Source organism: Toxotes jaculatrix, chromosome 15 (assembly GCF_017976425.1).
Source record: "Toxotes jaculatrix isolate fToxJac2 chromosome 15, fToxJac2.pri, whole genome shotgun sequence".
Lineage (NCBI taxonomy): Eukaryota > Metazoa > Chordata > Actinopteri > Toxotidae > Toxotes > Toxotes jaculatrix.
In genome coordinates this window covers 7,843,146-7,868,942 of record NC_054408.1, presented here as the reverse complement: position 1 = coordinate 7,868,942, position 25,797 = coordinate 7,843,146, and the positions used below count along the sequence as shown (strand labels likewise).

The window sequence follows — 25,797 nt, the reverse complement described above, 5'->3', positions numbered from 1 at the left end:
GGACAAGTCCCCTTTAACTTGGAAGTTAAGTCAATATCTGCTGATCTGTTGATTCACCAAGGTCACCGTCTGCCCTCCCTTCATCTTCCAGACTCCAGTTTTCTGTCCAGTAATGACTTGACACACAGCCTCTCCTCTTATCTGAAACAAGGTGAGTGATGATTCTAAACTTAGGTTAGAATCTTCCGTTATCTGTTAGTTCTAAACACACATTTCACTTTTGATTCTTCTTTGTCCTGTTTCCTTTAGTTTGTCCCAAGTGGGCAAAAATTCAAAAGCAGCACACAGAAAAGAGTTCGGTGGTTCTTCTCATCATCTGTAGCTCCGCTCTCCGAACCATTGAGCTCATCAAGTAAGAGACACACTGGTGATGTTTGTAAAATTTTGTACATTAAAACTTATTAATTAGACTTGCATAAGTGCTATTTATTTTTGTTATTCTCAGGCAGCTGACTACCTTCAAGGGCGAAGCCAAAATAGCAAAGCTTTTTGCAAAACATATCAAGGTATTACAGATGACAGTTACTCATTATGATGCTTGTGGATTGTGTGCAGCAGCTGGTTTTACCACAACAGTTCTCTTTGTGTGTGTCTTTCACTTGTACAGATAGAGGAGCAGGTGAAGCTGCTGCAGAAGGGCGTCACCCACATTGGAGTGGGGACGCCAGGCAGGATCAGTGCTCTTATTGAGAAAGGTAGGTGTGGACACAATAGTCTCACTGTTTAAATTCAAATGTTTTAAAGCCTTCCTAATCTGTGGGAATACTGTTTTATTTTTCCTAGAGGGTTTGAACTTGCAGGCATTGAGATACCTGGTTCTGGACTGGAACTGGAGGGACCAGAAGCTCAGAAGGATGGTAGACATTCCTGAGGTGAGCTACTGCCCCCTGCTGGACTGAAAAGATATTTAGCTTGTTTTGACTAAACACACCACACGACTTTATTAAGTATGTATGTCTTAAAATATGCCTGGAATGAATGTTTAAGTAGGGGGGGTTGTTTGTTTTGTTTTGTTTTGTTTTTTTTCCTTTAGTGACTTTACATTTCAAATTATATACGCCTCTTTCAGATCAAACTGGACTTTATTAAGCTGCTGGAGAGTGGTATCCTTAATGGCTGCAAAGAAGACAAAGTCAAAATTGGACTTTTTTAACTGCACGTTGTTCACTTGCTGATAGTCCACGACTTGATGACGACTTGATGTTCAAAGCGTTGAACTGATGGTCCTGACTACCCGCCGAGAAGCCTCTTCCTGTTTTTTTTTCCTTTGTGTCGGTGTGAAACCTGTGCTCTGCTTTTACTATTTTCAGAGGTCGTGTCAAATGTGTGGTGCTGTTTGTTCGCTCATGTAGTCCAACACAGTGTCCCAGTGTGATGGATTGAATAAACGGACTCAGAATGAAACCAGCATCCTTCTGTTTGTTTACTCTGACCTTGGGAAGTCCCTCCTACTGACAATGTGAGGTCATGAGTTTACTTACCCACTAGGAAGCCCCATTTATCATAACATCCTTTGATAAAGCATTTTAAAGCAGCACAACGGGGGCCCAGAATCAACAGATTATCTCCCATAGCAAAGTAGAATACAGATATAAAATACTTTCCTGTGTCATTTTGATGTCAATAAACAGAAATCTGTGTGTTTGTAAAAAGGAAGTTGTAAAAAAGAATGAAACATAATCACTAAAAAATATGGAAGCAACTGAAAACAGAAAGCGGTAGTTAGTAAAGGATTGTGGTTAATATGTAACAGGCCACAACCGTCTCCCTCGCCCTGCAAGGCCTGCTGGGAAAATCTCTTGGCATGCAGAGTTGTGTGTGTGTGTGTGTGTGCATGCGCACGCAGGGAGATATCGCTGAAATAAAGAACAGGAAGAGAAGATAGTGTGGCTTTCTCTTACACAATTTTTGGCTCTCCCGCTGCGCAGCAAGTTTCTCTCCTGTCCCCAGTCAAAGTTCCCGCTCATGGGCGAAGTGAAGGGCAAGTCTGGGCCCTTTGGTCGGAGGCCAGACAACTCAGCTTTCAAACAGCAGAGGCTACCTGCTTGGTCTCCTATGCTGACAGCTAACACTGTGCTGCCTTTCTTCTACTTTATGGCTCTGATATGTATGCTGCTGGGAGTATGGCTGCTTCTTACGGTACAGAGCATACAGGAACTGAAGGTGAGTGTTTGTGAAAAATTGCTCTTGCTTATTTAGTAGTTGTTTTTGTTTTTTTTTCATTTGTGGAAGTATTGCATTAAAATACCCATACTTTCTGTGTGTAAGAGGCAGACAGACGAAGAGGCTGAATGTCCTTGTGTGCCATAAAAAAAGGGAGTGACAGAGAGGAAAGATCGAGGGTTAGGTTTTGAATGAGGTAAACATGAACACGATTTAACACAAATAACACTGTCCTGTCTTTTCAGCTGGACTACACTGAGGCCGGGACATGTAATAAATGTTTTGAAATGCGCGGAAATGCGAGCAACGCTTTAAAGAGCTGCACCTGCACAGTGGTATTTTCAATTCAGAAACCATTCAAGGTAAATAACCTTTGAGTTTTACAGACATATGCTGTTAGTTGCTTGTCAGTTGACCCCTTGTTAAGATTATATGCCATGGTTGAGAGTTAACAATGTATGATATACATAGTAAACCAAAGATAGAATTCATTTCTGTTAGCACGCCTATGCTGCTGTTCCAGGGAGATGTCTTTTTCTACTACGGCCTCCAAAACTTTCATCAGAACCTCCGTAGATACATGGACTCCAGAGATGATGGACAGATGGTTGGCCGGAAGAAAAACTTAAAGGTATCTCCACAATATTGTGTATTAATTCATCAAAATAACATGGTCAGAACACTTCACTCACTGTTAGATTTTATGTTCACATAAATTAATACTACAAAAATCCTGTTTGTCTCCAGATAGAAAGCTTTTCTGAAACTGAAAGTTTTTATGCACTGCTTTGTTTGCTTTTGATGCATTGGTGAAAGAGACGTATTCATATCATTTACTTCAGCTAAAGCAGAACTGCTGTGTTGTAAAAAAAAGTCAAAGTCTGTTATTCAAAATCTTCCTAAAAGTGCATGAACATTAACAGAAAAATTTACGTAACGTATCTAAACTAAAAATGTTCATCAACTAGTAGAATCTGTGCTTATTATAGCATTATATTTTTACTCTTGTTACTACTGATTGATTACTGTGCAAGCAGCATTTCCATGTCTGACTTTGCGTACTTTATATACTGTTGGGTTGTTTAATTTATAATATTTTTTTTTAAAAATCACATTTTGTAAACTGATCACGTTTTACATGTAAAAAAAAAAAGTAGCTGCAGCTGTAAAAGAAATGTAGTGCAAATGCACCATTTGCCTTAAATGAAGTGGAAGTAAGAAGTAGCATATCATTGAAATACTCAAGTGAAAAACCTGTTCTTAAATATGATAGTTGATTAAATACACTTAGTTACATTCCACCACTGCTTTGTTGCTTATTTTACATTGTTAAATAATCTCCCTGGGTTCCTTGTTCCTTCACTAGAACCCCAGCTCATATTGCAAGCCGTTCGCAGCAGACGAGAATGGACTCCCCATTGCCCCCTGCGGCGCCGTGGCCAACAGTATGTTCAATGGTAAACGCCACTGCTAACACACACCATCACTCATCACGTCCTTCCTCTACTTTTCCTCTGTTAACTCGCATCCGTTCTCCCAGACTCCTTCACTCTGACCTATCATGGATCCAGTGGTCATTCAGACAAGGTTCCTCTGTTACGGAGAGGCATCACCTGGTACACCGACAAAAATGTCAAGTTCCGCAACCCTAAGATAGACAACTTGACACTGCCTCAAGTGTTTGAAGGTAAATAGAGATGTAACCTTGGTCAAAGACAGAATCAGTGTTCCAGTTTCTAGTCAGCACTCCAGTGTTTCACATATCCTTAATCATTATTATCCCTCAGGCACAGCAAAGCCACTATACTGGCAGAAGCCAGCGTACGAGCTTGATCCCAGCGAACCGACCAACAACGGCTTCATCAATGATGACCTGATTGTATGGATGAGGGAGGCAGCCTTCCCCAACTTCAAGAAGCTCTATGGGATTTTATACCGAGCCAAAAAGCCCTTCACTCAGGGGCTTCCTGCAGGGAGTTACAGCATCGACATATCTTACAGTATCCTTTCACCGCTGTTGGGGATGGGTTCATGTGGAAAATTTGGCGCAAGTTATACAAGATCCATTGTGTGCTTTTGTCTTAGGGACTATTTTAAGACTACAAGCTATTTTCCATTGAGCTTCTTCTTGCAATCACCTATTTTTGGCCTTGACCTGTGCCTCTCCAGACTTCCCTGTGCAGTATTTCCAGGGCAGGAAGGAAGTGGTGCTGACCACGCTGACCTGGTTTGGAGGTCAGAACCATTTCCTGCCCATTGCTTACCTAGTAACAAGCAGCCTGATCCTACTGATAGCTGTCATCCTCACGGTGGTCTGGTGGAAGTTCGGAAAGAACGGAAAGAACATGGAGGAATGAAGGGTAAGAGGTGTGCTGGGATGCTGAGGAGTAAAATGGTGAATAGAACTCAGCTGAGAATAGATCATTGTTTTGCTGCTTGAGTGGCAAGAACATTGATGTGAGCAAATAAAGGATAAGGAGAGTGGTTATATATAAAAAAAAAAAAAAAAAAAAAAGAATGTTAATTTGGTACAACACCATAGCAGCATTTGCAGGAAAACCAATGAAGAATTTAGTCTGACATCTGGAAATGACTTTCCCTATCAGCTAAATGATCCACATGTGTGAGGGCATGATGTTGTTCTGAGCAACCACTTGTGAAAGCTGGATGCGTTAGCACAGCATTCAAGCTTTCTTTACTTGCCGCACTTTTGCATTTTTTTTTTTTTTAAATACACACCATTTTGTTCATGTACCGTTACTATTTAAAATGATTATATTTATTTTAATTATTACATTAACAATTACTAAAATTCAGTAACTATGTTATTGAGGCTGCAAAGTGGACAAACTTCAACAAGTGTGATGTAGGATACAGGACACCAGCTATCAGACAAACCATGTAAAGCTACTGCTTAAAACTGAATGAGTTTTTAATCACAGCAGCAGTAAGGTTACCCAGAGCTGCTAGTATTGTTTCTATGTCAGTGTTATATGGGACCATAGGTGCTTAAAATGCTATTTAAAAAAACAAAAAAACCTAAAGCTATGCTAGCAGCTCTGTGAGGGCACTGGGGAGCTTTAAGCAAAATGCTCAAAGTGGCAGTTCTAACATGCTGTTCTGCAGTCATGAAGGAAATAATCACAGAACAATGCTTTCATTAAACAAAAACAAAAACAATAATTTAATTTAGATTCCTTTTCCCCTGAAGTGTGAGTATGGCCATCGTTGAAGGAAAAAAAATGCTTTATCATCTAACTGTATTTAATGTAAAGTCGGTACATGTCAGAAACATGTATATGTAGAAACATACAAACTGCAACCATATGTAAGGTGTCTATTTTGGCGACAGCTGAAAATTGTAATAAAACATTTTCTTTTAAAAACTCTTTATTTCTCTATATACAATCAGTGAGAGCCACATAAACAGAACCCCTCTGTGACCAGGGAGCACCAAAACTCTGTATATTGACTGCCTTGGTTATTGAGCATAATCAAAGCAGGACTGGTGGCACGGCTGTGTGAACAACACCTTCCCTTAGGGGAGCTTGCTGCTCTGGAAAGTCATAGAGGAGCTTGTTCCGTTTTTTTTCATATCTACACTCCCGCCACGTTGTGTTTGGTCGGGTCAGTACCGCAGGTGGACAAGAGAGGAATGCAGTCTACTGGTGCTACGGACAATGACTGGCTGAACACGTTCTACTACAGCTAAAAGCCACATCAGCACCAGTCCATAAAACAAAAAAAAAACACACAGGACTGAAATATGGACACAGCTAACCACACATACAGATGTTGATGCACATAGTTATAGTTACATAGGAAGGAACAAGTCACACCCAAATACATTAGGACAGATCAAACACCCATTTCAGACAATCACCATGATGCAGAAATAAACACACACACACACACAGGAAACTCTATGGATTATCAGCTGTAACAGATTTACCCATCTACCTCTTCTCTCTGTACCTTTTTAAGAGAAATTCCCCTAAAAAGGTCTTTAAAACAGTTTTTTTTCCCCCTACGTTAAGACTGCTTTAATGTTTATTTGGCTAAATTTGTGATGTTGGCACGAATGTCAAAGCTGAATCTGTTGTGAATCAACATTGCATAAACACAGAAAAGGCAACATTTGGTCTCCAATACTACAAAAAGTATTTTCTTTTTGGGAAGTTCGTTGGATCGATTCTCCCAATCAGCCTCTTCAAGTTAACACGCATCTCTGACAGGGTTTTAAAAAAAAAACAAAAAAACTGACACTCATTGTCAGTAAGGTGTCTACAACAGTGCAACCACATTTTTCTTAATCTGTAGTCAGTGAGGGTAGTGGTGGGGTGTTTTTTTAATAAGAGTCTCTCCTTATCAGCAGGATGTGAAATAAAAATAAATATCAGTAAATCACTTGAGAGTTTTAAAAGGTTTGCATTAATGGAATTATCAGAACTATACACAATTTCAAGTCATGCTTTTAAACAAAGTAAGACAAAACGTACCATGAAAACTAGAGTTTCTCTAGACAAGAATTCTTTGATGTCAAATGTGGGCTACTTAATGCAACATGCAAGTAATTCACTAAGAGAACCTTTAGATTTGATTAAAGTAAATCATGAGGCACATTTCAGTTGAACCTGGTTTAGTGTATAACAGAACAATAATGTAATAATGGAAATCACAGTTTCACAGAACGCAAGAACTACGAAGAATCACAAAACAGGGACAAAGGCTTTATCAAATAGTAGTCAGCTTTCTCCTTTTCATCCCTTTGACTCTCACACCTGGCACAAGCACATTCGTCTTTGTGGTTTCAGTGATAGGACTGTAATGGCACTACACAAGCAGACTGTGGCCATGCAGAAACAATTAGGCAATACAGACATCTCCAGATGAATCTAAAGCTAAGGTAGTGTTCATTCAAGACTCGAGCCCGGGCTCCAGGGCTTGCAGGTTCACACCTCCTCACCCTTTAACAACCCTCCATCTTTGTCCAGTTGGTTGTGCTGAGCAGTGAGGGGCAGATCAAGACCATGTGCATCCCTAACTCTTCAGCTCTGTCCCGTTGGCTTCTGAGTGCAACTCTGAGGGACCTGGTAAGTCAGATCCTCAGTGGGTGTGACCTGTCCAGTGGCATTCTTCGGTGTATCGTACGCCGACCTCCCCGACTGGCCACTGTCTGTCTGTGTGAGCAGGGAGGCGGGCCCGGCACCCATGAAACTACACACAGTGGTGGCCTGGTTCAAAGAGGAGCCCCCTGATGGGTGGCAACCCATATCAACCACAATGGGCGTAGCATATTCAGATCCCGAAGCTGGCAGGGGTTCCGCGTAGGCGTGGTATACGTCTGGTGAGATGGGAGCATCATACAGGTCTGGATCTGAGTATCCTGGGTCCGGCCCCTCGTCTGGTTTAAAGGTAGAACGTGCGCCTAATGTCGTAACACCACTCACCAGCGGCTGGGCATACTCTGAAAAGGCAGCAAGTTATAGTATATTAATAACCAGGGATATCTTACAGTTTATAGGTAACCTGGTGTCAACACAGTCAGCAGTGTTCTCCAGGAGACATGTTTCTGAAAAGCTGAGCAAATGAGGAAGCTACGTTGTGGACAACAATCAAATTACAGTGCCTAAAACTGTCAAGTGTAGAGTTTTTAAACACTTTTGTTAGATCTCAAAGATACACACTGCGTTTTGGTAAGAAATGCTGAATGTAAACATAAGTTTGTTTACAAGAAAACTCCACTGCGCACAATTCATCTGATGTCTTGGGCAATATTACTGGTGTTTACCTCACAGCCTAGCCATGTCAAACAAGACCAGTTGTAGGATGTTCTTTATTTCCACACAATTCTGTATACAACAGTTGGTGGCTGTAATGTCCTTTTAAAGATAGGATTGCTGAAAAAGAGGTTTCACAACATTCAAAAATAAAGGTTTTGCAATGTTTTACGAGAAATGCAGTGCACTCAGCCTTCTTTGTTGTGCTGTAAGGATACACATATTGTATTTCAGTGACAATTAACACTCCAAAGGGTACCATTAATAGCTGCCAAGTACCCTACTCAGACACAATGAAAGCATCTCTCAAGAAACACATAAACAAGCTGCTTGCAGTAAGAACAGTTGGTTACTTCAGGAGTCGCCATGTTGAACAGCGTTTACCTGCAGGTTCAGCATGTAGTCTTGGTACAGCGCCTCTCCCCGTTAGCCGGCCCACCTCACTGCTGCTGTACCGAACTGAATCCTCAGTCTCCACCATCTTGGATGGCAGCAGCTGCTTCATGCTCTTCCACCAGTCTGCAGCAGAAGCACAATGAGATGCACAGAGCTGCAGCAGCAAAGTCTCACGAAACACATTCAGAGCTAAGAGCCCGTGGTGCAGAGTGATGACATACCTGTGCGATCCCAGTGAGGAAGATCATATGTTCCCTCAGAGCTCTTTTTCCTGTGAAAAGGGAAAACATAAAATAATGGAGGCAAAAATTGAAATTTTCAGAAGCAATGTTGTTGTTTTTTTTCTTACACGTGATAATGAGGAAAAAATATATACCTGCTCCTCCAGTGCCAAGCACAAACCACAGTCAAGATGAGAGCAGTCAGAACCATGACCAACACGGGAACCAGAACAGCTGCTAGCGCCGCATCTAAGAGCAAAGATACTACAATAAACACCAGATGACAAGTGTCTCTATCAGGGATCAAACAAGCTTTTTTTTTTTCTTCTTTTTCTTGAAAATCTGACGCACCTTTGCTGGTGTGGGGAGGCATAGTGGTGTTTCTTATGTCTGGGGTGTGTGTGGTTTGGCCAACGTAAGGTGGGCGTCTTGTACCCGCAGGAGGTGGAGTATGACGGGAGGGGGGTAACATCCTCGGCCCTGGCTTTGGGTCTGTCCTCGGCCTCACTGTTCAAAAACAACCCAAAAAAAAAAAAAAAATTACATCCTTCATACTTGAAATGTACAGCTTTCTTTTTTATGGGAAATCTGCTATTGAAATTCTGTAATCAACCAACGTTCTTTACCTGTAGTAATCTGGCAGCCAACCAGCTCCAACTTGAGAGCGATTCTCTGGTGCCATGAGGTGGGATTTATCCTCACAAACCGGGCCTCGATTGGAGGAATGAAGTTATTCCTCACCTCATGAAGGTAGTTGGTATTGCCTTGGAAAATCTACCATAAAATGAGAACAAACCGACTTGTTTGAGCTAGAGATTAAAACCCAACTGTAGGCCAATAATAGTACTTTGGAATTAAAAAAAGTTATCGGAGCAATTCTAGTTCCAGACTGTGAACAAATGCACAATAAGCCATAAGCTGATTATTTTCCAACTTGGCAAGCTAATAGCTACTTTCCTCCGCACAATAAGAGCCTGTGAGAATCCCAGCAGAGAGCAGCTCGTAGACAGGAGTTCCAGCCTAACAACCCGGCCACTAAATCCATATCCATTCATTATTAATGCCCAAGTGCCCTGACTTGTCTACCACAGCACTTAACTCAAACCACTGACTGCTCTCATTTCCTGCCATAAACATCTCTTAGTCAATACCAGTTGCTATGGTGACAATCCAAGTATGTGTCCCTGCAGCCTTCTAAAGTGACATTTTTGTCCATTTGCACTAATTTGAAGAAAAAAACAACATAAAAGCCAATGACGTAATTGTTGAGTAAGCAGGATTTATTGATTTTGTGATTGTATTACCTTGTCTTGTGTAGAATTTGCTTCCCTGTAGATGTACCACTGCTGGCCATCATTACTGTACAGGACCCGGTATGCTGAAACATAGTACTGATACTCTCTCAGGGTAGTGCCTGTGGTGGTGATGCCTGGTTAGACAGACAACAAAAACAAAATGATGTACAGCTGGTTTGAATGTAAGCTTAACCAAGACTGAGGCTATGCCCAATATTACTCCCTGTTTACTGTATAGAGCTCTATATTTACAGTTCTTTATTTGAACTGAGATGAGACTGGGTGTGTAAATCTTCAGGAAATTCTGCCTTCACATACGACATCCTCAAACACTGCATTTAAAAAATGTTTCATGAGGAAAGTAATTGTTTTACGTACCCAAGCTTTATCTCCCATGTGTCTCAGGTCCTATTTGGTTGTGCTATATGTGATTGTTGTAAATTAGTGATGGGTTTTCTTAAGCAACTATGTAATGGCCATCTCATCCCATCCCACAGTGTAATGTGTTGAATTTTATAGAAGTGAAAATTCCCTGACTGGCAAAGTGTCCGAAATCTAAATTTGCTGCTCGCTGCTGAGTAAATTAGAAAAAAACTCAGGGGATCACCAAAGTCAGTAAAAGTTTTCCTCAGGGTTTAATTTAGGATAATGGCTGAAATGTACAGTAATATCAGTGAATGTGTATTTTTATATGAAGGTATCTTTGTGATCATCTACATGTCGTTGTGTACCTGTGATTCTCTTCTCCCTCTTGAGGTCGACCTGCAGCCACTGATGGTGGTCACTCTGAGAAGGCGACCAGGGCAGCCCCGCCTTTTTCAAGCGTGCCCCTGATGGCACCCACTCGCTGTGCTGACCCATGTTGTTCCACTCCCACAAAGATGAAGCAGAGAGCTGAGTGTCTGCGACGCCACCAGACTCTAATCCCAGCGTCCCATAGCAGCCTGCAAACACAGAGACCATCACAATCTTTAATGACAATATAAAATGTCTGGGAAACTACCTGAGATTTAGGAGGTTTCTAAGTGTTTGCATGCAATTCCACAACTCACCATTGGTCTTGAAGGTGAAGAGGCTGTTTGACAAAGTTCCTCTGCGGAGAGAAGTGTAGTTTAGAGGACCAGACATACAGTACATAAAAATGTATTGTTTTAAGTTTACGTTTTTAACAAATTTCACCAAGAAAAATGCAGATATTTTGACTCAAAGGACGTTCTGCAACATGATTCTGACGTTTTTGTATTGTTGATGAACAATCCAATTCACATTCTGTTAAACTGAAAATAAGCTCAGATAAATTCAGAGTTGTTTGTTTAACACAGAAACAATATGATTAAATAGCAGGAGAAAAGTAAAAGTAAATGAAGAAGGGAGAGAGGCGGGTGTTGTGAGCTGCAGCGCCTGAAGTCCTTACCCAGTGGAAGTGACATTGTTTGCCAGTGTGCCCTCGTAATGAGGAATGCCTTTGCTGCTGACCACGTTGATTCTCCCTCCCACAGCATTGGACACCACACCTGCATGGATGGCTGCCACACACAGAGGAGAGGACTGCAGAACGAAAGACGAGGAAAGAAAGATCACATATTCTGCGTATGTACATTCCTAGTTAACATAACATTGTTTTCCACTGCATCTGATGGCCTGTGAAAATTAGGCACATTAAACTGATAACAGATTAAAAGCTAAGGCTTTTAATTCATTTTTTCATGAGACAAAACAACGCAATCACTGTGTTGCTCTTTGTAATCTACTTCTGTGTGAGTGTGTGATGTTTGATTAGATGTTGGAAAGACCATGTACAAAGGTGGAAAGGGAGGTCTCCAAAAAAAACCACGACAGCTGTCGCACAGAAGTTCACTGTTCAGTGGTTTCTGGTTATTTGTCTACTTCGTTACGTGCTGTAGCCGCTTTGAAACTGAAGGTTTCTTCTGCGTTAGCCCACACACTTTCTCTTATCAGACTCGTCAGGAAGTCGGCTGCATTACTTTGTTTTAAAAATCAGCAACACTACAAGAAAAACTACAGGAATGCTCAACACATGTTGTAGCAGACTCCAGGTTTGTGGCTTGAGGTGATATTTAAAAGATATGTTGGCAATTTTTGAAGCCTGTCCTAAAACAACAGTGCCCATAGGAAGACTGAAACGGGTTTGGGTTGCTGTAGTCATTCTCTTCTTAAACCATTTCAAAGTAAGTGACAAAATCCATAGTCTGAATTGCAGATGTGAGCTTGAAGAGTGATTACGCCAAGCGAAAAACAGTTTCAGTGTGGCAAGTGACTGTTGCTCAATACTGACTGAACCTGTCCTCAAATTAAATTTTTTGGCACTGCTACAAACTGGGACTGTCTGCAGGTGAATGAGGGGAAACAGGCAGAACTGTCAGCTCTTCAGACTGAGGCAGATAAAGGCCAATGAGTCAGCATGAAGTCACTCCTCTGTAGAGAGAACACAGAGTGGCATCAGTAATGATTCACTGCCGGCTGCATTCCTGTCCAAACCTGCTGCCACATCACTGGAGAAAAAGGACAAAACCTGAATCCTCTCTGGCCACAAGCTCCTTCCCATGAACAGCTGCTCAAGTGAGGTGGAATTTTATTACTGGAAAAGGCCCACACTGGAATTCACAGCCGGCAGGATTGTGGGAAAGCTCTAGTGACCCAGAGAGTGACAAGCACATGTACACGTTTATTCGCAGACACTCTCACACACATGCACACCAGTCAAATGCTGCCACAAGCAATCAACGCTTGCCCTGTGACTCTTAAACTTCCCAAAAACACACACCACATCCTAAAGCACGCCATACCAAACCACTAACACAAACACAAAGCAGTGCTCCAAACCGCCGCACCCAGCCTCCAACTGAGGAAGCCACACTAACACACACACACACAGACACACACACGATAAGTGGGATGTGGAAATATGAAAACCAGCACATGGATCACAGCAAAAGATACGGAGGCAGAATTAAAGAGAAAGAGAGCTGCAGATTCTGGTCTGGGTGGGGCAGCTGATCCCTGTGTGATACAGACTCAAGTATGCATAAGACTGTATCAGGCCTCCACAACCACCATATTACAGTGTAGACACACACGCACAAACACAAGCATGAATGAATCACATGTATACATACAAAAAAAAAAAAACAGGAATGCACACGGGTTTTCTCCAACTTCTTAATCACACTGACTCACTGTCCAGCTTTTTGCCTTTACATAACACACACACACACACACTCAACACACAGCTCTGCTCAGCACCCTATTGCAGCTGGACTGGATTAGAGGGTTATTATTTTCGGCCAAACTATTATCTCACCTCCCTTTCACCCGCTGACCCTGCCCCTCCTCTGTTCCTGTGGGGCGCCTCACTCCCTGAAGCGCACACCCCCCGACACTCCTCCCCTGTCCTCCCACCAGCCAGCAACACCCCTCCCTTCTCCGACAAAAACCTCAAGCTCTGAACATGAGGTCATCAGCCAGAGACTCGGCACCCATGACCTCACGCACAGCGGGGGTGCTGTGAGGTCATCAGTCCAGGACTCGCATACCGCGGAGCAGAGATAAAAAGAGGGGCTTGGTGAATCAAAGTGAAAGATGTACAAATTTGCAGCAAGGTAACAGGATGAAATGTGATGCTGAAGACAGTGACTACCACAAAACGAAAACACCTGAGGTCCATGTGCATATATACTGTATGGACTCACCTCTCTGTATCCATTTGGCATAGTTCCAGAAATCTCCTCCGTAGATGTCAAGCAGCCTGCTGGACAGTATTTACTGAGAAGACAGAGAAAACACACACAATGAAGATCTGCCAGCTTGATCACTGAACAAATATCTGCACAAATCAAACGTTATTTACCTGAATTCTGCCTCTGGGAAATCAGATCCTTTGTCCAGGCAGGTGATTAGATCTGCAAAGGCAAACAAACAATGTCAGAACTGGTTTCTCTGCATGTTCCTGCTACACCATTACCCGTCACTGTGCTTTCTTCCTGTTTCTCTCTCTCTGGTAAAATAACAACGGTCAGAAAGCAGTGGGGGGAAGAAAAAAACCCAACGCAACATGCCAAAGCCAAAGGTGACATCTTCAGAATATCCCAAACAGCCCAAAACCCTGTCAAAAAAGAAATTCAGATTATATATAAAAACAGGGGAAAACAGAAAATTGTCACATCTGAGAGGCAGGAACCAGAATATATGGAGCATTTTTTCACCATTTTTCAATAAGCAAAATAGTGGCATATTATTTTTCTGTCAACTGACTTAACCAGTTCAAACCCCAAAGATATTCAGTTAAATATCATCAACAACTAAGAAAAACAGAAAATCTGGAGCAAGTTGTTGTTTTTGCATTACAAAACATTACATGTCATTAACTCTGTGTCCTCTCTGTCCCGTAGTCCTGTGTTTGTTTCTCTCTGTTCTCTCTTTCTCTGTACCTTTCTGCAGGTATCTCTGGCTCTAGAGCTGCATGTTCTATGGTCCTGGCTCCACCCACCTCCTGCTGTTTATCGTTTACAATGATCCATTTCTAACACGTTTAATGTTCCATTCTGCTACAGATAAATATTGGATTAATATTCTTTGCAGATTGTAATGTAAATAATTACCAGTCATGACAGCTTTTTGCCTCTGTGCTCTGTTTCCTATCATAACTGTAATCTGCTGAGCACACATTATCCACTAACTGTAATGTAAATGCTGACCCTCTAACATTGTCCATTGTCTGTATTATGCTGCATGTCCTTCTCCTCCTCTCCTCCATTCCCAGCTGTCCTATCTTCCTCCTTTTCTTCCTTTCACCCAGCCCGGCCATCGGCAGGAGGGTCCCCCATCTGAGCCAGGTTCTGCTCAAGGTTTCTTCCTGTTAAAAGGGAGTTTTTCCTTGCCACTGTCGCCTTAAGTGCTTGCTCTGGGGTCAGGCTCTGGGTCTCTATAAAGCGCTTTGAGACAATTTTGATTGTGGAAGGCGCTATATAAATAAAATTGAATTGAATTGGATTGAACAAACTATTAGACAAAATCTTTGACAATTTAATTTCGGTCAACTACTCAATCATTTCAGCTCAACTCCAAACACATCAAAAGTTGCACTGTGTTAAAATGTGAGCCTGTGTTGGGGTTTCCTAATTACACGAGTGTTTCAGTGATGAGACACACCATATTTATCCAACAGGATGGTGTGGGCGGCTGGGAATTCTGTGTAAACCCCTGTGGTGGTGGTGGTCATTGTCTGTGGCTCTTGACCACATTGTCAAAAAAGAACATATCTGATAAACTAACCTGTGAGTCAAACAGACAAATACCCCCAACCACCCGAAGTCGCCATGACGACTGATTTACTTAGCTGCACTAACTGCCTGCCCATCAGTTACATGACCAAAAAAACACATGCATGACTACTTTGGTGGAAAAATTAGATGGACTCTTGTTTGCCTCCCAGCATGATTCAGTCACACCGAGATGACCACTAAGACGGGATTATTTTCCTCCTGCACACACGTCACTGCTTTCCTCTTCTCGAGTCTTCAGTTTATCTGAAGTCACTTTTCGTTTTCCACATAACAAAACACGACCTTCACAAGCCATCAAAGTCTGCTTCAGTGCCTTATGGACTACCACATACAATACAATAGCTAAGGGTGGGTATTCTTGTAACAGATGAATTATATCTATACTGAGATATATTATCAATTATCAGACTGTCATGTGCAAATTTTGCACTTGACAGTGCACATAAACCATAAACAGGCTGATGAATTTGAGGGTTTACTTTGTTTTAGATTTTTTAAAATATATATCAGCATCAAAACTCTGATGACATATGGGCATTTTTATTGTGTTTTTTATTTAAGTTTTTTTTGCCTCAGATTGTGTCACTACTGTTTTTGATGAATCATAAAAGTCTAAGTGTTCTGTGGTTGCAGAGACATCTGTGGAAAGTCTGCATTAAGCATGCAAATTACACAATGAGCGCTAAAATAACTTTCAGAATCTATTATGTAGTCCAGTGATTTATCAAGACAAAGATGCCCAAATTCTCCCTCGAGAATTTCCAGTTTTTCCAATGTGAGGATCTGCTGCTTTTCTCCGGTTTATAGGTTTGTAAATTAAACATCTTCGTGCTTTCAGCTGTTGGTCAGACAAAACAAGCATCATCTTGCCCTCGGGGAAACTGTGACGGCCATTTTTCACCTTTTTTTGACATTTCACAGACTTGCAGATTAATCAAAAAATAAATCAACGGATTAAACTATAATGAAACTAATTAGTTACAGCCTGAATTAAACTGTCTTCTTGATCGTGGAGCAGCTGGCACACTGAAAGATGAGCCACAACAAGACCCACCAGAAAATACGATGCAGTCTGTTTGTGAATAAACACACTTGTTCATCATCATCATCATGTGTTTTGGCTGAAGTCTGTTCTCTCTCTTTCTATCAGTAATGTTTGTAAACACAGCAGAGAAACATTTATTTCCAATTACAATCAGTTGAGCAATACAACATGTTTTTAAATCTGTAACTCAAACTCTGTAACTGTGAATGTGAATATTTACTACATTTTGAATATTGGGAAATTATGAATTAAGCATTTGAGTAATTCAAGAGTTTTATTTTTATATACTATCCTACATAGACTGTGCAGTGTTGTCAATGTAATTTGTTCACCATCATGTGTAAACATATCACTCAGCTCTCTTCCATTTTGTCACTGAAATAAATAATAAATAAATCCCTTCCTAAACATTTTATTACACAAAAAACAGCCAATGTGCTCCACTTCCTTGTTGACGGGTAGAAGTAAACACTCCTTCAGAGAATATGGTTGGGTTGCACCACTGCATGTACGGATCAGATTTCAGTTTTAGCATTGAGGTTATAGCTTGTTCTGGTGTTGTACTAGACTGCATTTCTCTGTGAGGTGTTTCTATTATTCTGCCCCCCTCGCGTGTGTAAATAGGGAGGAAAAAAAGATTAGAAACATGTCTCAATATTATACAGTCCCGGGCAACATCAATGTCACCAAAAACTGAACATTAGAAACTTGAAGGTAAATATTACGACAGGGGTGTGGTATTGGGCTGCCTCAGATTGTGCAGGTAGACCTGAGTGTAAATACAAACCACATTGCTGGTGAACTTAATATCTTACAGCAATGATGAGTCACTTCTGTTTTTGATGAATCATAAAAGTCTATGTAAGGAAATCCTTGACATCCATGAATTATTTTCATCTACAAAGGAGTTTTCTCACGTGGAAAAAAATCTATCACTTACACGTTAATTATCACACTTCCACAGTAATGTGATATCACATTGTTGAATGGTTGGCAGCTTCTCACAGAGGGGAAAGCTTATTATAAAACCGCAAAATATCACCACTTCCCATTCTCAATAACTCTCACTTCCTCTCACCCCTGTACTCATTCTTCTTTACTGGCCTCATGTTGTCACTGACTCTTCTCACTTCCTGAGAGCTTCATGTCTGTCTCCCTCTATGGTGTCTTTTACCAGCCTCACTTCAGAGAAAACCAACCAACAATCAATAAACGGCAAATGAAGTAACAACAAATTGGATCAACGTTCACATTTGTAGATATGTGAGGCTGTTAAATTGCAATGTGACAAAAGAAAACTTTTTCAGTGGCTACCAACACATCTGCTGGTCAGAACCGTCTATTCTCTCATTTACAGAAAAAAAAAAGTTTTAGACAATGCCCATAAGCATGATGGCCCTGCACGCAGCAGCTGGAATTCCAGACATGTGGCTGATCCGCATATACCATTAAAAACAGTGCAGCTCCATATCAGCTCTGTGTGTTTGAATACACACTCACTGGTGAGCAAACACCACCACGTCGTAAATGCTCTGCTCATTTGTCCACGAGCATCACAACCACAAAACTACAGACACAGTCCTCCATTCAACTGAAACCATTTGGAACTGTGGACACTGCGGACACTGTTGGCTCACAGGATAACTGGAAACGCCAATCCAAAATAGAAAACCAAACCCAACATGGATAAACTAGAAGAATAAGATACCTATCTAATTATTGGATGGTTCTGGGCTGAGATATAAGAGAGATATAAAGTTTTCACACAACAGCAGTCATTAAGTTGGCAGCATTTAGAGAAACACACACATTACAGCTCTGTGTACAAGTCTTGCCAGGACAATCTAATTACTTCAGAGCTGATAAAAACATAAGGATGTGGTGCAGAACGAAACAGCTGTGACTTATACAGCCACACATGATCTCCAAAGCAACTTTTACACCCAGAGTCAAAACAAAAACGTAACCAGGCTAGAGACTGAGATGACAAAACTTCATTCTTGTTGCCCCTGCAGGCTGGGACACACGGATGATCAACGGATGAGACACAGACAGGTGAGGGATCTGAGAGCTTGTTACCTGTGTGTTCAGTGGTGGAGTAAGACAGGTAGAATCCACGTCCAGTGTGGTGGGTCCCACTCATGAACTGGACAGTGACCTGGTTGCCAGTGGACTCGATCAGCTCTTTAACCTTCAGACCCAAACCGCAGTACTTCACTGTTAAACAAGACCCAGGAGACACAGGCTCCGGTTAGTTACAAAGGCCTGTTTAGTTTAACATACATAAAAACAAACATACCATTGAGAATGCATTATATAGTACAATAATACAGCAAGAATTCTTGGGTAGTGGTTGGTGTAACTAACTGGGCTGTATATCACAAGACATAATTACAGTGTGTGTTACATATAATCTGAGGCAGGACGACGCAGCTGAAATGTGAACAATTACATTCCTTGATCGTTAAAATAATGGGTGGGTTTCGCGTGACGTCACGACGCAGCGTCGCGAAGGCGCCAAATTCAGATAGAGAACAGGAAGTGTTTCAGTCTTTAGCTGACTGACACACTGAGAGCCTACCGTGTGGAAAAATGCCTGTTTTGTGTAGTTTACCGGTGCTCAAATCGTTCCAATAGAGAAAAAGAAAAAAGCTATTATAGGGTACCAAAAGTAGTCACTCACAAAGGTGAGAAATATTTAAAAAAAAAAACTTACAGAACAAAACCGTAACAGGTGGATCTTAAACCTACGTCTGTGGTCGGGAGGAGCAGTCTGCTAATGCCCGTGTCTGCAGTGACCACTTCGTCAAAGGTATGTTAGCTAGCTAGCTTGGTTTTTGTGGCTGTGTTTATATCATTAGGTTGTCGCTTAATGCTCATTTACATAGTAATAATTATTATGTTTCCGGTAGTCTAATATGGACTTCATCGGGACTTTTTAGGCTGCCCTAGCGTTTTAGGGGACGTTGACTCAGTAGTCCAAATGCTATTTTGCTGTCATGTCATACATTCGTATTTCTATGTAAGATGTGTTTGTTGACATTATATCCGCTATTGCTAGCTGCTAGCTATACATAACCAGTGTAAGAATAAACACACCCTGGCGAAGACCAAACGATAATCGTCTTGGAGCCGTTTGGTACCAAGGTTATGGACCCACCCGCTCACAAAAAAAAGTTATATGCCCCCTGGCTTTTGTAGACTTTCATTTGCTGTTTTGTATAATAAGAGGTCTGAAGTACGAGATAATTGGTGACCTCAACAGCCTCGACTTTAACGTCCGTTGAAAACTCGCTCATCTTCATGAGGTGCGGGTCACGTCCGACATATTGTTTGATTAATTGTGTGTATCTCCGTCTCGACACGGGATTTAAATCCGTACAGTACGGACTCTCTGCTAATATTTCCTCCATTGGCTTTGACATGTAACTGCCCTCTATGTGAAATCGCTCCGCCTACGTGCGCCATCATGATCACGTGACTGAAACCCAGCTATTGTACCAGATTTGAAATTTTTTGGATTCCAAAATGAACTTAACAGTCGATGGACTTTAACAAACGATTAATTGTCAGGGTTTCTGCAGGTTCACCAAGTTAAATTTAAAACTTTGAATGTAATGTAACACGTATTTCACAATCATACCAGCCAGAGTATACTGGCAGTCTTGCCTGACTCACCAATCTCACTCCTCTCAGGTCCGATGCCGTTGTAGAGGCGGAGGTAGTTGACCTGGCAGTCGCTGTTTTCGATGTCCAGCTCAGCAAAGCGAAAGTGGATCCTGTGACCGCGGGGCACGCTGATCTCCCACTCACACACCGTGTTGTTGGGGTATGTCCCCGGATAACCCAGAGAGGACAGAGTCCCACTGCTGGGGCCAAGCAAACTGGGACCACAGCCATCACCTGCAGGGCAACACGAACACAGTTTCAGGACAACAGAGGCAGGAAGAACAAGTGCGGACCAAGAGGTTTGACGTTTAAATCAAGATTAGTGGAACAAATATTTTTTTCCTTTTTTTGGTAATTTAATAAATAAGTTTTAATAATAGTAATATCCCTATGTAGATAGGACCACATGCTGTTTATTATTTTTAAGCACAGATGCTAAATGTTCCCTGCATCCAACTCCTTTAATGTGGCTGCTTTTCTTTATTTGTATCATCACACAGTGACTATCTTTGGATTTAGGACTGGAAATTCAGGTTGAGCATTTAGTAGTTTGTGACTGAAATCTTTTAGTTGTCACCCTTATCTAGCATAATCTAACATTACTTGTTGTATTTTTGTTTGTTTGTTTTTCAAATAAGGCTTTCTATGTTTGGGTATTTGTTTGGGTTTCTTTCTGCAGGTCAGGCCATCAGGTAAATGTAGTTTGCTTGAACAACAGCAGAACAGGCCTTGAAGTATAGTGAGTGAGCGATAACGGTAGTGGCTGTAGTGTTAATCATGAGGTCAGAGGTGTCCTGACATGTTGAGGTGTCCTTGAGTAAGACGGTGAAGGCCATGTTGTGTGTTAATGTGGGGATAAAGGCATCTTCCAAAATAATGTATGTGTATGTATAATGTAACAGCTGGGTTCAGCAGAGTTGTAAGCATTAGGCTGGCTTTGGGTTTTATACCCAATCAAACCTTTTGGCTGTGATGCACAGGACATCAACTAATTCTGACTAAAATGTAAAATTTTCAAAGAAGCTATCTGCTTTTATTTATTTATATAAGTTTAAGACCACATGTCTATAATTTAAAGATAACTGATAAGTTTTAAATTAATTTTTTACAACAATCATTTTTTTAAGAAGCTGGTTCTTGTGTACTCTGAGCTGTCAGAAAGCAGAGACGGGGTGTCTGTTGATGCTGTGGGCTCATGGCTCTGTGATAACACTCAACAGTCACGCTTCATGGTGCTAAGTGGATGTTCTGTCGGCCTGGAGTTATGTAAGAGCCCCTCAGTGGACACTATCCAGATGAACAGGACAAAAACAAAACCGCCTCCCTCGCTCTGACTCACAAATGTTGCTGAACAACTGCATGGTTCATCAGCAGGAGCTCCCCAAGTTTCACCTCAAGCTCAAAAACAAAACCTAAATACAACTTCGCTTGAAAAAAAATGTATTCCTGAACTTCCGCCCATGTAACGCGAGACAATTAATGCGAGAAAAATTAATTAGAACACGTGAAAGTTAAAGTTATGACAAACTGTGTCCACGTGTTTACAGTCATACCCCCACTAGCTGCTTCCCCTACCCCCCAATCTCTGACCACCTGAGGCTGGCTGGCTGTCTGCTCTAAAAACCTTAAAAATTTAGGTATACCTATTTAGGTAAAATATGGTTCGAAGTAAACCTTCACCAATCAAAACGCATTAACTTTGGCGTTGTTGGGTTGGGTTCACCGTAAAAAATCGGAAGTGGGCTACCTGGAAGGACAACAAGGCCACAAGCTCGCAAATGTGCTGTTGTCTCGCAATCATGGGAACTTCATGCCAGACTCCATTGAAAAATCTAGCAATTTAAAGGTACATAGCTTATCAGACAACGCAAATAAAGAACAGACTGTGAAATGGAACTTTTAGCAAATCGTTTAAAAGCCACATGTTAATTCAGCATGCAACTGATACACAAATCAGCAGTTATTCCTTTACAGCCACCGCTTTTCCAGAACCGGTTTGCCTGGTTTAACTGTAGCCGTCTTTCACCAAACACACCGTGTCGGGCGGCGGCAAGCGGTGTAAACCAAGCGGAACTCCACGTACACACGGCCGTATAAGGTAGGTTTAAGTCTGGCGGACAATAACAATACGCCGTGCCTTACGCTTTTCTCTAATCACCTAAAAGGTCGGGGTTCACTCTTGGGTTCACCAGCATGGCCGCATGTCTCTGTGGTCGTACTCTGCTACCATCACCCCACACCCCCTCCAGTTGTCACCGCAGCTGTGTGGCACCAACCTTTCTGCGCTCGACAGCTTTCCGTGGTGAGAACGATGAGAATCGACAGGACGAGAACCCCGGCCCCTGTCGGTCCCCTGCCCACCATTACCGCTGTGCCCATAGCAGCCTGCAGTCTGAATGCATACTGCTCGCTTCTGGACCGGCTGCACCGCTTCAACCTGTGCCGAGGGAGATTAAAACAAAAACAAAACAATCTTAATCTTCAACTTCTCGACAGCGAGGTCCTCCTGAGGATGTCCTTTTACTTCACGTTTCACAGTCCAGTGGTTAGCGACACTCTCACTATGGAGGTAACTGCTCCACACATACACACACACACACAGGCACACACATCGGCACACACATCCAATCTGTGGAGCTACTTCCTCCACCGAGGCTCCTCCTCCCGATCTGGATCTGGGAGTCCCGAGTCCCCCAAGTGGTCTGAATGATCCCAGATTTCCCAGCGGCCAAAGCTAGATCAGAAACCGGACATAGTAGAAAAATTCACTTTAAATCAGCTGAACCAGCAGTCTGAATTTAAATTTGAACCACTGGTCTTGTGAGTATTGTGGCCCTGGTTTTGTAGAAGGGCAGGATCTTAAAGCCTAAATTGTTATTTTTGCTTCAGGACTCTTTAGTTTGCACTGTGCCTATGTTTATATATTTCTTAATAGTGTGTTTAATTTAAAGTAATAACAGAGAAAACCAGATGGAATATATTATTTTTATTATTCCAGCAGAGGAGAGCTGTGAGGCTGCAACTTTATTTCCATTATTATAAGCCTGACAGTTATTTGCTTATGAATTTATCTTTAATTAATCATTTAAACCATTTCCAATAGGCCAAGGCGATGTCTTTAAATGTCTTATATCGTCTAACCCAAATATATTCAGTTTACTATCACGCCCATTGGAAAATTTGCATATCCATATTTACCAAGTTAGTACCGGTATTTTTGCATTGCGTGGACACAAAATGCGTTCAGTGACACATAGAAAACAGTTAAAAGTTAACTGTTTTCTCACTCAAATTCAACCACCACCAATCCTCTGTGTATTTACGGTTCATTTTTGCATGCCACTGGGAAAACTGCTGTACATAAGACAAGACTATTGAAATTTTCTACATTCTATATAGATGCATAGATAGATAGACTGATAGATATTTATTTATTTAAAGTTTGTATAGTCTGCAAATGAGGGTAAATGAGGTTATATTGTATTTTATCCTTTGAGACCTTTGAGTGTTATAATTAGGGCCACAATCTCACTGCATAGTCATATCTTCAATGTAGATCCAGCCGTGAGATAAATGCAGGGAAGTTAAAGTAGTAAATCATATTTTTAAAAATACATTTTTTCCTACAATGTATACAAGTAAAAGCCTCACAAGAAGAAAGTACAGTACTTCAGTGAATGTGCATTGCTGCTGTCTATCTCTTGTTTTGTTGGTTATTCACTGGGACTGAGCTAATAAATTGGCCACCTTTTATTACTCCATTAATGTGTTGTCCTTTTAGCTATGAGCCTCTGTTTGTGCACCCAAATCTGGCACAAGAGAATATATGTGTGGAGATATTGGAAAGAGAACCCTAACATGGAGTTATTTAAGTGAGGCTGTACAGAAATACGTCAGTTGTGGCTGATTGGTGACTGGGTGATACACATCAGGCGTTGACTGGACATTTCAGAGCAGCTGAGCAATGTGAAGAGACTTAAGAAATATATGCACTTATTATTGTTCTAAAATACACCCCCACTTGGGAAAGAGCTTGGATGTGATGCAACTGTCAGGAGTAACCAATAGTAACATGTAGCAACAAACACAGTTTTTAGCCTGTAGCCTGTGAGTAATATGTCGAATGATTCAGAGTCTTTTTGTTCTGGATGGATGGCCCAGTGTTTGTGTGTGTGTGTGTGTGAGAGACTTGTGTCTCTGCATATCTGTGTGCAGACTGCAGGCAAATGTCCATGAGGGTGTAGGAAAGTGTAATGTTCAGAGGAGAAGCCAGATAGTCACTCATGCTGAAATTGTCCACTTCCACATTCTCTCCCATACACACCCCTCGCCTCCCTGTTTTATTTCTTACATTCTCTGTCTGTATTTCTATGACACATTTGCACAAGGGGAATTCCAGTAAATTCAAAATGGCAGGTTTATCATGGGACATTTTCCCCTAGTCAAGTCAAGTCAATTTTTTTTTTGCATGGTGCCAAATAACAACAGAAGTTTTCTCAGTGCACTTTTCATATAGAGAGAAACCCAGAGAAAGATCCCTGCAGAAAAGGCTATATCTCTAAGTATAGAGTTTTGGTGACAGTGACTTTATTGCTACTGCTGTATGTGTAAACTGCAAATCAGCTCAGGTATGTCACAGTGATGACCCTTTCCTTTGCTTCACACTTGTGACAAAATGCAGAAATGATCATAAAACATTGTTATTACACCAAATAGGGTTTTCTTTACATTCCATGTTCCTTCGCATGAGTAAATACACTCAGCGGCACTTGATTCTTATTACACTTCAAAGCAACGGCTCTGCCATAAAGCATTTTTCTCAACTAATATTTTCACATATTTTAAGACCCCAAGAATGAATAGTTAATTGTTGCAGGGGTACTATATTATATTGCATTATATTGTTCATGACACTATGTCCACACCTTGTGAACAGAAGGGTAGATATGGTCAGAATTCTACCATTTCTCCAGATATGTTTTGTGTTCTACTTAAAGTTGTTTTGTGTATAGAACTGAATTAATTTTCAGCCCTGGAGGTTTTTCCTGGACAAAGACTAGTCTTTGTATTTATCAGATGTTGCCTTGAGACTGCTTAGTATGGGAATTTTGCTGGAAGTAAAAGTCAAAGATGTCAAAGAGCTACTTTCTTGACTAACAACATCCAGATATGAATTATTATAAATCTTTTTGTGTCTTGGAGCTACATTTGTGATTTCTGAACTGGTATAAATTTATGATACTGCCTTAGAAAAAGTACTAAACATTCCTATTTTAAAACCAGCAGTCACCACACAGACGGGTAAACTGTTACAGTGAGGACCCCTGCTGGAAAGCTGCATATTCACTGAGAAGGGGTGACCAGACTCAAACCACTGAAATGAGACTGTGCCACTCGGTGGTCACAAATTATCATAACAAGTTGGCCATTTGGCAGCTAGTGAGGGATTAGACATCCAAGTCATGTCTATACCTGCTGCTCAACTCAGAAGCTAACACAGGAAACAATAGGTACAACCAAGTTTCCCTGCACTGTTGGTAATACCCGAAAGTCTGTACCAACACCTGAGTTTCAAAGAACCGCAAAACTCAAGTAAATGTACAGAAGTATTATAAGGTAAAGTATCATAAAGTAAGGTACCAGTAGTCCCAAGCAGGCATTTATTTTTCATAAGGGGTTACAAGAAAGAAAATGTTTAGTTTTTAGCTATGTGTTGTAATTTTTAACATTTTTAAATATGTTTTTTAATGTATAATTGGAAAAGTAACAAGTAATTATTCCTGTCAAATAAATGTAGACAATGAAATGTATGAAATTTCCCTCTTAAATGTAGATGTATGAAATTGAAATTCTCGGTTAGATATACAAGCAACTTTATGTATCGATCTGCCCAGCCCCACTACCTGCATTTTTGATGAACTGAAT

General features: G+C 41.2%; 3 protein-coding genes across 4 annotated transcripts in view; 2 read left to right on the top strand and 1 right to left on the bottom strand.

Moving 5' to 3' along the window:
- cmss1 (cms1 ribosomal small subunit homolog) overlaps window positions 1-1,408 on the top strand; it is a 29,832-nt gene extending 28,424 nt beyond the window's left edge. For both annotated transcript variants that reach the window (XM_041056629.1, XM_041056628.1), the window contains exons 5-10: window positions 92-151; window positions 250-352; window positions 446-506; window positions 608-695; window positions 784-872; window positions 1,070-1,408. In XM_041056629.1, the coding sequence (XP_040912563.1) occupies window positions 92-151; window positions 250-352; window positions 446-506; window positions 608-695; window positions 784-872; window positions 1,070-1,153 (485 nt within the window). In that variant the 3' untranslated portion in view covers window positions 1,154-1,408. The remainder of the gene's footprint in view (window positions 1-91; window positions 152-249; window positions 353-445; window positions 507-607; window positions 696-783; window positions 873-1,069) is intronic.
- A 397-nt stretch (window positions 1,409-1,805) lies between these two features.
- Window positions 1,806-4,885, top strand: tmem30c (transmembrane protein 30C). The gene is made up of 7 exons (XM_041056627.1): window positions 1,806-2,163; window positions 2,409-2,525; window positions 2,687-2,794; window positions 3,530-3,620; window positions 3,704-3,850; window positions 3,951-4,163; window positions 4,333-4,885. The coding sequence occupies exons 1-7, from the start codon at window positions 1,966-1,968 to the stop codon at window positions 4,518-4,520; spliced, it is 1,062 nt and encodes a 353-aa protein (XP_040912561.1). The 5' UTR covers window positions 1,806-1,965; the 3' UTR covers window positions 4,521-4,885.
- Window positions 4,886-5,003: 118 nt separating this feature from the next.
- On the bottom strand, window positions 5,004-22,504 carry dcbld2 (discoidin, CUB and LCCL domain containing 2). Its single transcript, XM_041056624.1, has 15 exons — window positions 22,149-22,504; window positions 19,882-20,106; window positions 18,283-18,420; window positions 13,724-13,775; window positions 13,566-13,638; window positions 11,270-11,403; window positions 10,908-10,948; window positions 10,587-10,799; window positions 9,865-9,989; window positions 9,187-9,334; window positions 8,912-9,067; window positions 8,716-8,809; window positions 8,561-8,610; window positions 8,328-8,462; window positions 5,004-7,630 (listed from the first exon to the last, which is right to left on the bottom strand). Exons 1-15 carry the CDS (start codon window positions 22,249-22,251, stop codon window positions 7,212-7,214), a joined length of 2,106 nt encoding a protein of 701 aa, XP_040912558.1. The 5' UTR covers window positions 22,252-22,504; the 3' UTR covers window positions 5,004-7,211.
- Between the last annotated feature and the right edge of the window lie 3,293 nt (window positions 22,505-25,797).

Bases quoted from the DNA above. Each gene is read 5' to 3' on its own strand.
- tmem30c (XM_041056627.1), top strand. From the start codon at position 1,966: ATGGGCGAAGTGAAGGGCAAGTCTGGGCCCTTTGGTCGGAGGCCAGAC. The intron at 2,795-3,529 runs GTATCTCCACAA...TTCCTTCACTAG, and splicing joins GCCGGAAGAAAAACTTAAAG to AACCCCAGCTCATATTGCAA. The intron at 3,621-3,703 runs GTAAACGCCACT...CCGTTCTCCCAG, and splicing joins GGCCAACAGTATGTTCAATG to ACTCCTTCACTCTGACCTAT.
- dcbld2 (XM_041056624.1), bottom strand. From the start codon at position 22,251: ATGGGCACAGCGGTAATGGTGGGCAGGGGACCGACAGGGGCCGGGGTT. The intron at 20,107-22,148 runs GTTGGTGCCACA...GTTGCCCTGCAG, and splicing joins AAGCTGTCGAGCGCAGAAAG to GTGATGGCTGTGGTCCCAGT. The intron at 9,990-10,586 runs GTACACAACGAC...CTGTCTAACCAG, and splicing joins GAGGGAGAAGAGAATCACAG to GCATCACCACCACAGGCACT.